The sequence below is a fragment of the Geospiza fortis genome, unplaced genomic scaffold, assembly GCF_000277835.1.
Source record: "Geospiza fortis unplaced genomic scaffold, GeoFor_1.0 scaffold88, whole genome shotgun sequence".
NCBI lineage: Eukaryota > Metazoa > Chordata > Aves > Passeriformes > Thraupidae > Geospiza > Geospiza fortis.
Window position 1 is genome coordinate 323,294 of NW_005054434.1, and position 16,364 is coordinate 339,657.

The following is a 16,364-nucleotide window of genomic DNA, read 5'->3' on the forward strand; positions in this document are numbered from 1 at the left end:
AGGTGAAGAAAGTTTTCCCCTGATATCCAGTCTAAACATGCCCTGACACAGCTTCATACTGTTCCCATGAGCTGTCAAGCAACAGCCATCAGCTCTATCTGTTCATAGCACACATCTGAGCTTGGCTGTCACCGTGGGCTCATGTTACCTTCCCTAAAGATATGGCAAAGCTATTGCATGATAAAAACCCTGATTTTTTTCCATCCAGTTTGAAACGAACCCAGTTTTGTAGGTCATGAACACATCTAGCTGCTGTCCACCTCAACTGATGAGCGAATTTGGAAAGAAAATGCCTCTCTGAATGAGAGAATGGCATGGATCTTTGAGGGTAAAGCATACTGGAGGAAACAAGGCATTACACAAAACACACTGCTGCAGAAGCATTATTATACTTCTTCTCCTTTCTCTTTTGATGTACTTTTAGAAAGCAATTTAGGATGTTTTAGATATTTCAACTGCTCCTGTAAAAATCTGCACTGTTCCATGAGACAATATTTTTTTACAGGAAAAATTCCTACCTGCCAGCGAGTTCCTTGCAAGTTTTTAGTGCCAGGACAGTGGTAGGAGCCATTCCTCCATAGCTTAGTTTTATCTCCTGCACTCTGCTTGTGCCATCTTGGAACAGGACTCTCAACCCACAGGTCACAATAGCAATGTCATCCTCACGACGGGAAGCCTGCTTGAAAGCTGAGAAGTATTCACCCTGAAAAACAGGAATATATTTCTTTATCCTCTACCTTGGCATGCTTTGGAATGTAAACGTGGACAAGCTGTTTACCTATCTCTAAGTGCATGAGCTATTCCAGGCAACAGTATCAGGTTGATTCATTGTGCAGGGCCAAGCAGGACATGTTTGTTCAGGCAGCACTGTTTATTTTCACATAATTCAGTGATTAATTCTAATGTATCAGTTCAGTGGTTGTTACCAAGCCTAGGACTGTGGGGGAAACAAGCTTTGACAGAGATCTGCTTGTGCCTGTCACATTTTTCTATATTTCAAGAGGAAGAACCAAGACAGATTGTTTTCACATAAACAAAACTACAGTTTCTCAACAAATTTTTCTCCCTCCCAGGCTGTTAAGCTGGAAGTCTAATCAGTAAAACCCATATCCTAAACCCCTTCTCTTCAGAAGTCTTTGAAATCTGCAAGAGCTGAAATCAGTAATCACAAATGTCTCTCAGTTCTAGAGTAGACCAGAATAATTCAGTATTAATAATTCAGTCTATTCAGTAGACCAGAATAATTAATAAAAGAAAATTTAATCTGCTACAGGAAATAGAATTCTCAGTTACTACCCTGGTCTCCACAGAGCGAGGAAATTCTTGTGAATGCACCAGTAACTGCAGTGCACAAAACTCAGCAGCTCCCTTATAAAGAGTGGCTGTAAATATGAGATTAACACTTTACCAGGATGCACCATGCAATGGTGGCACCCTGGAGCCACAGCATGGTCAGTCCTCTCAGCACCTGCCTGTACTGCAGGTGAAGACAAATTGCTGCTCAGGCACCCTGCAGGCTAAGAGAGGAATCGGATCTGATGTCTTTGCACTGCCCTTCTGCAGAGTTTTCTGACAAATTTCTTCTCTCCAAGTGACTCCACACAGCACAGCAGTCTGCTTCATTAATTACCTCTAATCTGAAGTGGACAGCAATTCTTTCATTATCAGACAGAACAATTTCTCTCCTCTTGACAATGACAACAGTTTCACAAGAGGCCCCTTTTGTGCATCAAGCACTTGTTACTGGAGATATAACTGAAGGGTGTGCTTCATTTCCTGAATCCAAATAATTACTCAGCAGCCAGCAGATAATAGCAGAGGAGCATCAATAGCATCCTTCCAGTGAGGACATTCTGCCACTCTGCTTGTCAAAACAATTAGCTTTCAAAGAGGAGAAAAAGCAGCCTCCTCTCTTACTGCATAATCAAGAGATTTCCAATAGCAGGATTGCAACAAGAGGGCAATATTGCCTTCTCTCCTCACAGGACACCTTCATTTTCTTCATTCAGAGTCCTGTGGGAGGAAAGGCACTCATGACCTTTCCTCACTTGGAGGGTAGGTAAGTGAAGCATCACATCACATGTCTGCCTGGGTCTCTTGGCAAACAACAGAGCATGTTAATTCTTTCTATTGTTTGGCCAGTCTTACCCTTGGTGTGATTAATTACATAATGCAAGGCATAACATCAGTTTCAAACAAACAAACAAATAAACAACAACAACAAAAAAAACCCAAAAAAACCAAACCAACCCCAAACTATCTAGCTGTGTGCTGAAACAGCCCTGCTTTCATTCATGAGGAAACTACAGTTGCAGAAAACTTTGCCTGCTACATAGGGCTGAAGCCACTGCCCCTGCTTGTAAACATTTGTTTGTTCTGTGAAATTGCCATGAGACTGCCATATGGATGGAGGAATACGGTGCTTTCCATTGGCAACCTCAACCATGTTTCTCATTTTGGCAAAAAGTGATGCTTTTATCACAAGACCAAAGAAGGATTGCCCAGAAATAGATGGAAAAACCACCATAAATAAAATAATTTTGTTCCTTTAGTAGTTAAATAGAAAGAATTGAGAGGATAGACAGGGGATTCATTAGTTCTCTCCCATAATACAATGGCACTTCAAGTAAATCAGTGTTTTCCATTTATAAAGAAAACGCATCACCATACTGCAAATCCTTGCATCTTATGACTAGGAGCCACAGGCCCTAAGAAGGTAAACACCCTCACAAGCACAAAATTACAGTCTGATGTTCTCAGCCCTAAAGGAAAAAGCAGAGTTTTACTTCTTAGATACTGAATCAGTTGTGGTTTGTGCTGCTACAGCCTCATTGGAAGCCCACATAGCCACATGGGCTTCCAAAATGCCCTAATAGCCAGTCCTTGTGGTTTATATCTTGCAAGAATGAAGAAACTGAACTTCCCTTTTATCCATACTGACTCTTCCCCATTTCATTTCCCACATAAGCTCACAGAAATTAAGCAGGAATCTTTGGCACATTAACTTCACTCTGCATCAGAAATTGCTAAAACCTTTTCTGTTCTGCTTTTCAAGCAGAACTTCTACCTCTGGGAACATCATTTTGACACTTTTCATCATTACCAAATGCACTCAAAAAGCTTCAGATAATACAGTGAAATTTCTCTTCCTTGCACTAAAAAAATTCTTGAGCTTACCATACTTTATCATAGAGCCCTGCTCCCCTTGCTTGTGAAGAAAAGTGTGCTGCTGAATTTTCTCCAAATAATTCTCTTGCTTCCTGGTCCACTTGGGACTACATAAGCACTTGAGAGTGGGAAAAGGTGCCTAACTTTGAAAACAACACTTAAATAACAGCATTTTAGCTCCACAGACGGTGAAGTTTTTTCTTACAAACTTACCTTTTTGCTGTAGGGTATTTCAACAGAGAGAAGTATTTCTTCAGGCTTAACTATTGTCTTTCTGTAGCCAGTGAAAAACTTCTCATCCATGGTGACAGTCCTTTTGCCCTCTGTAGAGCAAAGGGACATCAGTGGTGAATAAATGAAAAATGGCAATAGTATGTGTGGAAAAGCCTTCAAACCACACAAATCACTCTTGATATCTGATTTCATTTTTCCACTCTCTTTCCAAATCAGGAAAGTCTCTCAGATTTATTTTGGTATTTATGGAATCTATAACAGCTTCTGCCTACATATTAAATTTTCTTTGTACATGAACTGATAAAAACAGATCTCCTTTATCTAATTAAAGCTTAGCCTCCAGGTGAGCCAGTTTCCAATACTAATTAAATCCCCCTATTCCTCCTTTCCACAGCCTGCACACAAACCCAGTCCACTGACTGGACAGTCCATTTACTTCAAGGATACAATTTAAAAAAAATTCCTAAGAACAAATAAAAACTGAAACACTTGGCTTTCTTCTTAGAAAAAAAAACCACAAAAACCAAGTTTCAGTCTTTATCTGAATAAACCAGGATTAAAGTATGATAGTGACAAACTATTTAATGGCTATTATTTTTCATTAGTACACATCTTCAACCAGCTCTTCACAAGGATGTGTCTGTAAGTATATACACAGTACCAGAGATTCCATCTGGCAAAGAAGTTCAACATTCTTTAGGAAGCCAACCTTACCTCTAGCTTTAGGACTTTAGCCTCAAAAAGCTTGAAAACACAGAGGACTCAGACCAATAATATTAATTTCCACTTTCAAGTTCTGGCCTGACCTATCAACCCATGGCAGAGGGCTGCTGACTCTCCCAGTCCCCTCAGTTACAGGGAAATGTAACTAACTTACCTTTTGATACCAAAGTCAGTTTGCTTCCACTCGCCATTAACACAGGATTTAAGTCAGAAATTGGGCTTGCTGTCATTATGTTCCCACCAATAGCCTAGAGTGAAAATAATGCATCAGATAATTATTAAAATTCGAAGCAATTTTTGGCCTCTAATTAATTGGGAAAACCTAAGCCCCACGAAATCAGATGCTGTCTCAGACAATATTAACATTTTCCTGAAACAGATTTAGAACAGTGTTTTGGTAATGCATCAAGACTACCTTATGCTAAAGCCTCACATGCACAACCGTGCCAAAAATTCAAACACTGTACCTGCTTTTAAGGGAGGATCCATGAAACTAAAAAGAGTATTTTTAGTAACAGTCAGGACCCAAGGGTTTTGGCTACAAAACAAATGCATGGCACAGTGTCTCGTGGAACAAAAGTTCTTGTTTGGTAGGTTGGTTTAGCTGCTTGCTTGGTACTTTTTTCTTAGATCACATGGAGTTTGAGCACATCTTCCCCTTTAAAACTAGAGGAAAATTTGCCAGCTCTGATACATTAACTCTATGACTGCCCCAGTTGTCACAGAAATAGATACACACATGCTTCTTTGAAGCTTGTCCAGCACTCTAAATACCTTTTTTTTGTTCAATTAGTCAAATCTCACTAAGTTCCCCCCCACTTGGTGATAACAGCAATGGAAGACTTGGAGAACTGCCATGTTTCAGTGTGTAACATCAGTGCAGCACAGACACCAGCTGAGACCCCAGCACTTCCTGGGGTTGATTTTTGTGTGCTGGTTTCTTTCCCAAGGTTTGCAAATGTTTTCCTGTGAGAGGCACAGGGCACACCAACACTGCTTGAGGCAGGGCAGCTCCTCAGACTGAGCTTTCAACTCCAGCCCCTGGTGCTCCTGAGTCACTTACAGCAACATTCCTGATCTGAGGCCCTGCAAACCAGCGCAGCTGCTCCAGGACAGCCTGGAAAATCTCTGTTTTGTATGGAGGAAGGTCTGCCACTGCCTTCCTCATCACCTCCTCTACTGACTTCAGGGTACAGGCAGCGCCTATGGTGACCCCTGTAAACAAACAAAGGAAAAGAAATGTTGTTTTCCAAAATTTTGAGGTACACAAGGACAGTTATGTGTCTGCAAAGCTCAGATGCCACTGAGTTCACTTAGACCTTCAGTTACACCAGGCTATTTAGAATGCACTGCATGTAAACATCACATCCTCAGAATAAAATTCACCTTTAAACCACAGCTCACAGTGGTGCTGTCTCCCACGTGACAGTAACACACCACCCTTTTGCATCAGTGTATTATTAACAATATTGGCCTCCTTTAGGTATTAGTCTGTCCTTTCAGAAGTGAACTCCAAGTCCTTTCCAGTTTCCACACTTTAAGTATCCTACCAGACATGGGGCCACATGCACTAAATTGTCCTAGGTACTTCTATTTGTAAGGCTGACCCATTTCCATCACAAAGCTAAAGGCAATGGAATTACAGAATTGTTAAGGTTGGAAAAGACCTCCAGAGATCACTGAGTCCAGCCTCTGCCTGAACACCACCACATCAGCTAAACCACAGCATCAAAAATCACATCCAATCATTTCTTGAACACTTCCAGGGGTGGTGACTCCACTACCTCCATGGGCAGCCCAGCCCAGTGCTAGACCATGCTTTCAAGTGAAGAAATTCTTCCTGATGCCAATGTGAATATCTCCTGGCAGAGTCTGAGGCAATTTCCTCTTGTCCTGTCACTTGTTACCTGGGAGAAGAGACTGACCCCCACCTTGCTACACCCTTCCTTCAGGGAGTTCTAGAAAGTGATAAGGTCACCCCTGAACCTCTTTTTCTCTGGGCTAAACATCCCCAGCTCACTTTTTTACGTATCACTCACTTGATTTCCTGTGGGAAAATGGGAAAGGTATAACATATACAGAAAGCAATCTTTAATCTGGGGATTTTCCTTCACACCCTCTTTATTCTTCCATGGAGTCCCCACTCACCTCACAGGTGGTCTGCCTCTGTTTTGCTCACCTGTCTCAGTGTGCTGAACAGCATTCATTTCAGGGATCCATGCTGGTGCTATTATCACTGGATACAGGAGGTTCTTTAACCTCATCTCGATACCTTAAGGAAAAGACACTGTTTGATACTTGTGTGACGTGGCTACTGCTGCACATAATCCTTCAAGAAAGGAAAATTAATACAACAAACCCTACAACATTTAGTAATTATTTCATGAACCAACTGCTCAAGACAACAGAATTACTAAATATGCCTGAACTATCCTCCTCAGCACTTATGTTTGCAAAAGTATCTATTTGGTGTGAGAAGGCAGTAAGATTTCAAGTCTTGAGAATTTTCTCACTGAAAAGTCCTTCAAAATGCAGCTTTCACAACTGAATTAATTTGATTATGGGGACATTTCATGCTGTGTCACTCCCCTCTCCTCAAAATTCCACAAAGTAGCACAAAGGCTCAGAGATCTGGAATAGCATTTTTTTCACCTGACATAGCAAAGAATGGAGAAAAACATTCACAGTGAGATTAATCTACCTGAGAAGAAAACCTGCTCCTACAAACAACCTGAAAATAAATAGCTTTTTAAAAGCAATGACATGAAAGAGGTTTCCATTTGCACTGTTGTCACAAAATACTTAATGGAAGGTCTTCCAACTGTTCATAATAAGCATCAGCTCTTTCTCTTACCCACTTCTGTGTTCCCCACAACGAGTTTGGCATTGGGGTACTGGGATTTGAGAGCCACCAGTTCACTGAGAGTTGTGGGCTGGATCCACGTCACACGCTCGCCTTTGAAACACATCTGCTTCTGCTGTTTCTTACTCTGAGTCTGCAGAAGGGAATTCAGACAGAGCTCAGCCTCTACATCAAGCCAAGAATCCCTGCTCACACGCTGCCCATGCCTGTGCCACGCTGGGCTCCATCTCAGCCAAGTTACTGACAGGGGGCTGGGATATCCACACTGTGGTTGGCAGTTTGCCATTCCCCATCCTTCTGCTAGCAGTGATGGAAGTCTTTCTCATCCTGACAAAAGTTCTCCCTTCCTGGTACTGCCAGGTGCATCCTGCTGCCACACCTCCCTAGCAAGATCTGTGCCAGCAAGCTCCAAGGCTCTGGCACATGGCCGTGGCTCCAGTTGCTTCAATGGGTTTTCCATTCCCATCTCAATCAAAAAATGTCAGTTTTTAGTACAGATGAATTGCAATTAACCTGCTAGGCCAGGTTCTGATTCCCCTTTTAACTACTTCACCCAGTGACTACAGAAAACATGAAATCAACATGAAGTCTCCTTGGGCAGGAGAACATCTTGAAGAAGAAACAGAGGAGCCCTATCTCAAGCTGAATCTATCTCATGCTATGGTCTAAGAGAACCTACTCCTCCTGTAGCTCATGACACATTTAAGCTGGGTACAGCAGCAGAATTAATGATTGAATTTCAGTTGTTAAATGTGAAGGAAGCTGTAAATGTGTCATGTGCTGGATTAGATTCCTGGCTGGGACACACTGCTTAGGGGGGAGGATCCCCAAAAAAGACAGGAATGAAACAGAGGGAAACTCATCTCACCTAACTTTTAATGTCATTGTGAGCCAACCAACTTTTACTCCTGCTATGGTGAGGGGAGTTTTTTGAAAAGACAACTATTTGAGATACATATTGAGCTACACCCTGTAGTTCTGTAGTGGTTTTGATTTGTTAATTTGAGATTTTATGGTTCACGTATTAATGAGTGTGATGGGCTTAGTCTTGGTTAATTATTAGTGTACTCATTTCTTTTTTGTTGTGAGATAGGATTAGGAGAAAGGTAAAGTAGGTGTAAAACTCTAAAACGGCATAAAGAAAAGTTTATTAATAGTAACTAAAAGAAAGTAATAGGAATTAGAATAAAATACCTTTAGGACACTGCTCTTCCCCCCACAGTCTTTTCTTTTCCAATGACAATGTAAAGAAACAAAACCTAAAATTTCAGTCAGTTTACTACTTCTAAAATAGTCTTTTTTGTTAATGTTATGGAGACTTCTCTACAAGAAATCAGTTTTCTCTTGGTTCTCTCTATGAATAGCAACTGTCTGGAGAAATCTGCAATCGTGAAATTCGTCTCATTTTCTACAAGTTTTTCTCAAGTTGTGTTTATGGGCCATGCCAACTTATGGGGTAATGTTTTGAAGATGAGTTGTTTAAAGGCAAAAGTTCTCATTATTTACTTCTGAAATTATTTTCTTCTCAAGGGCACAAGATCTTTATTACTTTTTTCTCTTTCTCTGTTTAAACTTTTCATAGGATTACAGTTACTTTCACATTTGCTTACTTTAGTATGAAGGCCTTTGCTCAATATCTACAATTTGAATACTTTCATCTCTATACCTTTATATGTTTTAGGGAAAAAAGAGTCTTTTTTCATATCTTTACAAGAAGATTGCAGCCTAAAACTAAAGGTATCTCCTCATTTCTCCTATCCAGGATTGCTTCTTCATTGACTTTGGTGTCTTCATGTTGTTGGTTGGCCTTGATGATCTTTAAGATCTCTTCCAACCTGGTCATTCTGTGAATTCCTTTACATTGTCTGCATTTTTGTTTCTTCTCTCACTCAGGGGAGGACTGAAGCATTGAAAGATTTAATATTTTGTTCCGGGCTTGTAGATCATTACCTGACCCAGGCCAGGCTTGGTAGTTTGTGGTGGGAGCTGCAGCCAGGGGGGCTGATGGCCTCTCCTCTGCCCTGCCCGGTGGTTGTGGGTGAATATGTAATGGTGGTGGAATCTTGGCTAAGCCACAGTAGCAGCAGGATGTCAGAAATGGCAGCCAGGCCCAACATGGGCCCTGCAGCCTCTCCTCCCCTACCCAAAAACCAGCTGGGGGAAGACACCCTGGGAAAAGGCCCACAGCAAAAACCACCCAGCCCTTGTTACCTCTATCAGCCAGAAAAGAAAGAAAAAAATCCTGAGTTTCTTTCATTTTTAACATGTGTTTTTTACAAAAACACAAACTTTCCAGCAGCTAAAAACTTTTCATCACTTCCATGAATGCCTCTCATACAAAACCACCGCAAGTTCCTACTTCTCTTCCTACACTATAAAGGGAACACAGGGAGACAAGCTCAGATATATCTGTATTTGATGCAGAAGTTAACATCTGACCTAATCAATTGACATTTGAATTTTAGTTACTGTTCCAGCCCCGGACAGGCAGTGACTGGGAAGGAAGGCAACCCAAGAGCAGAGAGACATATGGTGAGAACCAGAAAGAAAGCCAGACTGCTGGAGCAGGCACCTGGCCTGCATATTTCTTCTAAGCCACCCTGGCTCAAACACCTTGTGTTTTATAGAACAAGGGAGGGTTCATGCCCATGCATTTTCATTTATTAGCAGCCATCTTTGCCCCGCCATTTCCTCAGGACAGAGTCACTCAAACCTTGTGCAGAACAACTGAGCCAACAAATCACTGCTATTTCTTTCTGAATGAACTTACCATTAATTCTGGTGGGAAGATTGGCTCCTGTGTAGGATCCAGTGGCTGGAACTCAGAAGAATTGAACAGGCTGGAGGAGGTCATTGTCTGTGACAGAGAAAATGCAAATAGCTAATGACTGAGGAGAAAGCTCTCCACATATAACCATAACTCATTCCTCTTTCAACTCAAATCCCTGTTACTATTTCCTAGAGCAAAGCATGGCAAACACAGCAAAATGATGCCACCTGATTCAGCATTTAAGGTCCTCCAGTTATATTTTTCTGATTCCCCTGCATGTCTTGTCAGAACCCTCAACCCTGAACACACTAATATATTTTAGTCAATCAAAAGTGACATCCCTTTCACACTGGCATGTTAAATCATGTCAAATATACCTTTTCTGATGTATGCTCTTCTGACCATAAAATATAAATCAGTTCTAAATTGCTTTGCATAGATCTTGCTAAAATAAAAGCATCAGGCTTGGGCATGCAATGAGCCAGATCTAAGACTTTAAAACATCAGAAATAAAGGAAAAAGTACTAAAAGTACTAGTTGAGAGGCACCTTACCACACTGTCCTCTTTTCCATTCATGCAGCAGCCTGGACCATTGGCTTTTCCTCCACAGCAGCCCCCATTCTGAAGAAGAAAAAAAGCACACTCCAGCTATTTTAAACATAGTCAGAACATTGCAACTTTTACAGAATATGGTCCTCCTCTTTTATCAATCCCCAGATTTCAGAAATTTGCAGTCACATTTTTCATTAATAAATTGCTTGAAAGAAAGGACTCCAAGCAGTCTTAATTGTTGGAGTATTCCATGCAACACTGGATGCTTCCTAAAAACCAATCCACAGAAATTCCCTGGAAATTTCTGGTAATGAATTTCATTATATTCTCTGCTTCCTAAATTTATTTTATACTCACACTACCTTAAGCACCAATTTCTTCTTTCCATTCCTTCATTTGTTTTGTACCTAGACTGATACATACAATGTGATTGACTTTTTTCCCCTCCAGATATTCCAAAAGATTTCAATTGTACAGTTTTGGAACAGAGAGGAAATTGCTTCATTCATCACTGGGTGGCAAAGTTTGAGAAATATCAGAGTGGGGAATTTAGACCTGTTTTCACAGAAAGATGTATCACTTCAGTGCACTAGAAGCTGGTAACACACTGTTTACAGTTGTGCTATTTGACAGAAGGGATGCTCCTTGCAGACTCAGAAGGAACATCTCTGTTTTAAAACCCACATCATGATGGCCATTCATGCTCATTGGGACGTACATTCCCAGCATTTTCCAAGAGGTAGACAACAAAAACAGCTCAGAGAACTTCTGAGTATCTGCACCAGAGCAGAGCCAGAGAGGTGACTAACACATCAAAGCTCCAATGCTATATTGAAAATCGAGGTTGTGGGTCTTAACATCCAGCTTACCATGGTATTTTCCTTCCCACTACGACAGCATCCAGTGCCACTGACAACTTTGCCACAGCAATTCATGTCCTGTGGGAACAAAAACTGTTCTGATAAAAAATGTGCAGATTCCAAGGAAATTAAGTAGGTTTGATCCCATTTTGAGAGAAATACCCAAAGCAGAAGAAAGATGCCAACCATATAGGTATTTCTCTTACCAATGGAAGGCAATATCCTACAGTGTAATGCATGCCTACTGTGCTGGTAAAACTCTTGTTCTGGTTTGAAACTACTCTGACCATTCAACAATTAGCTCTGGAGCTGTGAGCAGACACCCAGAGAAGGCTGAAAGCACATAGAATACAATACCAATACTCCACCACAGAGACCATCTGCCTTTGTTTTCCATCTGACTACTATTAGGTTCATTTCTTGAAATTATCTTTTACTGGCAGAGGCAGGAAATAGCAGATGCCTGTTCACGTTCCACTTCTAATCACAATTCTGCTGATCTCTATCAGAGGTCAACAGAAACCACTGTGCTGCATGGAGTCCCTTCCTCTCCCTGGCATCTCCTTTTCATGTTGAAGTGCACTCAGTGCTTCCCAGTATGGAAATCAGATTGCCACAGATGTGATCCTTGTTCCAGTTCTCTGAATCCTCTTCTGTTCTGCAATACCCTGTTAGAGGTGAGAGGAGCAGAACTGCACAGAGAACTCAAGTGTAAGAAGAGCCATAGCAGTGTTTTCTGTTTTGTAGCCCATTCTATTCTCCAGTGTCTCAGGTTCATAAAATCCTCCAGAAATTCCTCAAAGCCAGTTCCTGCCTTCACTACCCAAAGTTCATATCTGTTAGTTTACTTTCTCATATCCTTACTTAACATTCTTTTAAACCACATTTAGGGATAGGGGCAACAACCTTGCTTCCTACCACAAGTCCCAACAAAACCCCACAACAGTGACCTCCCTCCACTGCCAAAATATGCCATTTTTCCTCTACTGCCTTTTAACCAATCTTTCATACCTACAGATATCTTCCCTCTTAACCCCTATTGTCCTTAAAATCCTTTGGTGAGACACTGTGGAGAGCCTGTTGGAAATCCAAGTAGGCTTTTATCAACTGGGTTTATCAACCATTTGTAATGAACCTCACTCCTGCTTGTATTTTCATTTGTTAACTGCAGTTCTAGATAATAAAATGAAACTAATGGGCATCACTATAAATTATTTCCTTTTGATATTTAATATCAGTGTAGACCCATGAGTGGCTGGCAATCACTGAAGTACATAATGATCTACTCCTCTTCACAGCCTCCAGCACTCATTCAGGTACAAAGGGAGTAGAGAAAATTCATGGCAAAGCTTCATACTGCACCCAAACCAGCAGAAGAATTCTGGGCAAGAGCTATAAAATAGTGATTTTAACTTCTTTCCAGAGCTATTCCTGCTCAAAAATGCAAATTCCTCCACAGCATGTCCCTACCAGTGCACCATACCTTCACAGGTTGTCCACACCAGGATCAGCTGCAAGCTGTATTATGCAGAGAGGATAAGTTTTTCTGAGACTTATAGAAAAGAGTTACAGTCTGATTACCTGTGATCCAAAAAGGGACCATCAGATGGATGTTATTTAGGTGTCCCCAGCAAGTGGAGAGAATAAAGTGTTTACTCTATCTGAATTATTAACACATGAATCACATAAACAGAGGTCAAGAGTTGGAGCTGGGTTGTTGGAGCATATTAATTTCCTTCCTCTCCATTTGAGTTCATGGCATGTTTCAGTAACAGAGAGAAAGACTACCAACTTCCTTTTTTTTTTTAAACATCATCTAAAGCCACTTACTTTAGCAAATGTCCTGTATCCTTCCAGAATGGGTCTGTAGCCTGTACATCGACACAAGTTCCCTGCATTGCCAGAGCAAAAGGATAAGGATTTAGTGTCATTTGGCTAAAAATTTATCTTCTTTTAAAACATTCTATTGTTTCTCACAAAAGCTTGTCAAATCCTGATACAGCTAATGGAAAAAATTGGAGGAGGAAAATTTCATTAGGAACCTTGCAACAACCCTACCATTCCTTTTTGTTGAAATTTAAACTGAAATTCATTTAGAACAAATTCAATCTGTCTTATTCACTATTCATTTATCTCAATTGTGTGAGTCTTATCAGTATACCAACTAGTCTGTCTCCTAAATTACAGAGAGATTGCTTTCTCCTGCATCATCATTCCTCTCAGATCACTGCTGGAAGCACAGTGATGACTCTAACCTTAGCAATAACAGCAGCCTCTCGCAGGATTTACACAGTTGGGTTCTGCCCCACTCCATCATGGCACGTTGCTGTCTTGGTCCTTGACTTGAGGACATGTTCTTTGTCACTTCTGCAGGCTGTTGTGACAGCAGTGAATAAACAAGGACACTTTTATGCCCCTCAAGGACAGGCCACCTTTTGGGCTCCTAATCCCAGACTGAGGCCACTTGCCCCTGCTTACAAACTATGACGTTCACTTCATGGCACCTAGCTGGTCTCCAAGTGAAAAAGCTACATCTTAACCTCACAACCACCAGCTCTTTTTAACAAAATACATTAAATAATGGTGCACCTCCATCCCAGTGGGTGAAGCAGATGTAATTAAAGCAGAACAAGTTGCACCCCTGCAGGGCTGTGAATATTACCTTGGAAAGCATCTTCAATGTCCTCCATGTGAGGCTCGGGGTTGTTCCGAAGCAATGTGTACATGGACATGACAATGCCTGGAGTGCAAAAGCCACATTGGGACCCATGACTTTTTGCTATTCTCTCCTGAGATAAAGTAAAAACCACAATTAGCCCATAATGTCAAGGTGAGTTCATTGTTGTGCTTGTTTCAATTACACTCCTGTTAAAAGCAAAACCTGGTATCACAGAGGGGCTGAGATTATCATCAGATGTTCTCTGGTCAATCTGTGGGACAGCCTTCAAAGAGGAGAGCAGCTTGAAAAGTTTGCACCCAGGCTTTTATTGTATTTGTGGGGTGCCCTGTGGCAGGAAGGAATGGTGAATTTGACTCCATGTTCTTAGAAGGCTAATTTATTATTTTATGATACCGTATTGTTTTAAAGGATGCTATGCTATACTAAAGAATACAGAAAGGATACTTACAGAAGGGTAAAAAGATAATAATGAAAACTTGTGACTCTCTCCAGAGTCTCAACACAGCTTGGCTGTGATTGGCCAGTGAGTGAAAATACATCAAAAACTAATGAAACAATCACCTGTTGGATAAGCAATCTCCAAAGACATTCCAAAGCAACAAAACACAGGAGAAGCAAATGAGATAAGAATTGTTTTCCTTTTTCTGTGAGGCTTCTCAGCTTCCCAGGAGAAGAATCCTGGGCAAGGGGATTTTTCCAGAAAATATGACTGCCACAGAATTTGAACTCAAAATGTGCCTGAGGGCCACTAGAAGATTCCAAGGAGATCAGGAATTCTTCAGATTTACCATGCTAGCAAGCTTTGGGTTACCTGCCTAGACCTGACTTTGAATTTCAAAATTTAGCTATCAGAATCTTCAGGTGGGAGGAGAGAAAAGAAGACAAAGGCTGCCATCATTCATGCATATTGAACTTATTTTTCACTTTGTTGTTCACTCCCTCAGGTGGTGGCACAAGTCCTACCCACTGTGCAAGGTGAGGTGAATCACAGTTTACCTTAAGGCAGCAGGTCTGACAGAGAGAGGCAAGGCTGCATTGTAACACCTTGCTAGAAGGGCAAGGATGCACATCCCTGTCACTCCTTCTCACCAAGAATATTTTGAGACTCCAGAAACATCGCTGAACCAAAGCTTACTTCACACTACTGCAGGGAAGGTTCCTAACTATGCAAGACCAGAAACCAAAGTCATTTGTGGAAGGCCATAGGAGAGCCCAAACCTATCCCAGATTTCCTAGCTCCAGGTCATTAGATTGGCTTTCCTCACAACATCAGTCTTCCCAGACCAGGATGTGGACCAAATACAGCCATGCAAATGCAGCCCAAGGACAAGAGCACTGGCAATTCAGCCAGGATAGCATGAGTTAACCTGTTGGGGCAGAACAGAACCCTAGCTTTGCCTCAGGAGTTTGATTCTGTCACTCAGCCATTCCTGCAAGTATGGATTGCTCATGTGGAGAGTCAGCCCCATGGCTTTAGTGGAGGTCCCAGTGTCCTGGAACAGGTTTAAGCAGCACAAGAAAACATGCATAGAGAGTTTTAAAGTTCCCAGTATTAATAGCTTACCTGAGCTGGGTGCAGCCTGGATTTGGTGTTTCCTATGCCTTCAACAGTAGTTACAGCCACGTGATGCAGGGCACAGACAGGAAAGAGACAAGCATTGGCAGTGTGGTGGCTAAAATATGACATTAAGGTCATTTCATTTGACAGTGCTGCTCAGCAAAGGAAAAAGGGAACAGGAGCAGTGAAGAGTACTCAGAAGCTACAGCAGTGAACACAACAGGAGCATTTAAGTAGATGTGATATAAGAATTAATTACAAATCAAGTCCTACAGCACCCAGTCATCCAAAATTCTAATCAATTTCCCTTGCAGTTTGATCCAGGCATACACCACAGGATTTCACCTAGATACAGCAACTTTAAACATCCTTGTTGCACATTAAGATACAGAACCCATATAAGTAATTTATAGGGGCAGATTAACAAATACGAAGATGCTGGGCAGCTGGACACTTGCAAAGTTACATAAGAGACTGGAGTTTTGTTGGGTTTTTTTCCTTTTACCTAGAAAGCTGTTTCTAGATGGTAAACATGGGAGGAAAGTCTAGACTGAAGGTAAAAGAGATTAATGTTGCCAAAACTCGTATAAGAACTAGTTATTTTATCTCATTTCTATCAAGACAGAATAATGACCCTAAAGACATCTTATGGCTATGCTATTAAGAGAGGATCCAAGTTATAGTATCTTCAAGCATTATTCCAAATACATTAAAGATTTCAGTGCTTTCTGTTCCACACAGTAAAACTAAACTGAGGCCTGTCTCTCTGTCTCATCCTCTCTTTGCATTCCCTTTTGTTTTTATTCCATTGTTTCCCTTTTCAATTAATTAAAGTGAGAAGAGGAGGAAATTTTGTCTCAGGAAATAATTCTGAAAGCTACAGTACAAGTAGAGAAAAATGGTAATATCTGCTGGCATACAGAAATGAGATTATTGTCATAATACAATAACAATA

At 41.1% G+C, this 16,364-nt stretch overlaps 1 protein-coding gene across 1 annotated transcript in view; it reads right to left on the reverse strand.

Annotated features, from left to right (window-relative positions):
- XDH (xanthine dehydrogenase) overlaps nt 1-16,364 on the reverse strand; it is a 49,199-nt gene that overhangs the window by 23,062 nt on the left and 9,773 nt on the right. Inside the window, exons 4-15 of the mRNA XM_005427011.2 lie at nt 15,416-15,524; nt 13,834-13,960; nt 13,002-13,063; nt 11,181-11,249; nt 10,312-10,380; nt 9,759-9,845; nt 6,980-7,121; nt 6,305-6,397; nt 5,189-5,340; nt 4,280-4,373; nt 3,382-3,491; nt 519-703 (exon numbers count right to left, since the gene is read on the reverse strand). Coding sequence (XP_005427068.1) covers nt 519-703; nt 3,382-3,491; nt 4,280-4,373; nt 5,189-5,340; nt 6,305-6,397; nt 6,980-7,121; nt 9,759-9,845; nt 10,312-10,380; nt 11,181-11,249; nt 13,002-13,063; nt 13,834-13,960; nt 15,416-15,524 — 1,299 coding nt within the window. The remainder of the gene's footprint in view (nt 1-518; nt 704-3,381; nt 3,492-4,279; nt 4,374-5,188; nt 5,341-6,304; nt 6,398-6,979; nt 7,122-9,758; nt 9,846-10,311; nt 10,381-11,180; nt 11,250-13,001; nt 13,064-13,833; nt 13,961-15,415; nt 15,525-16,364) is intronic.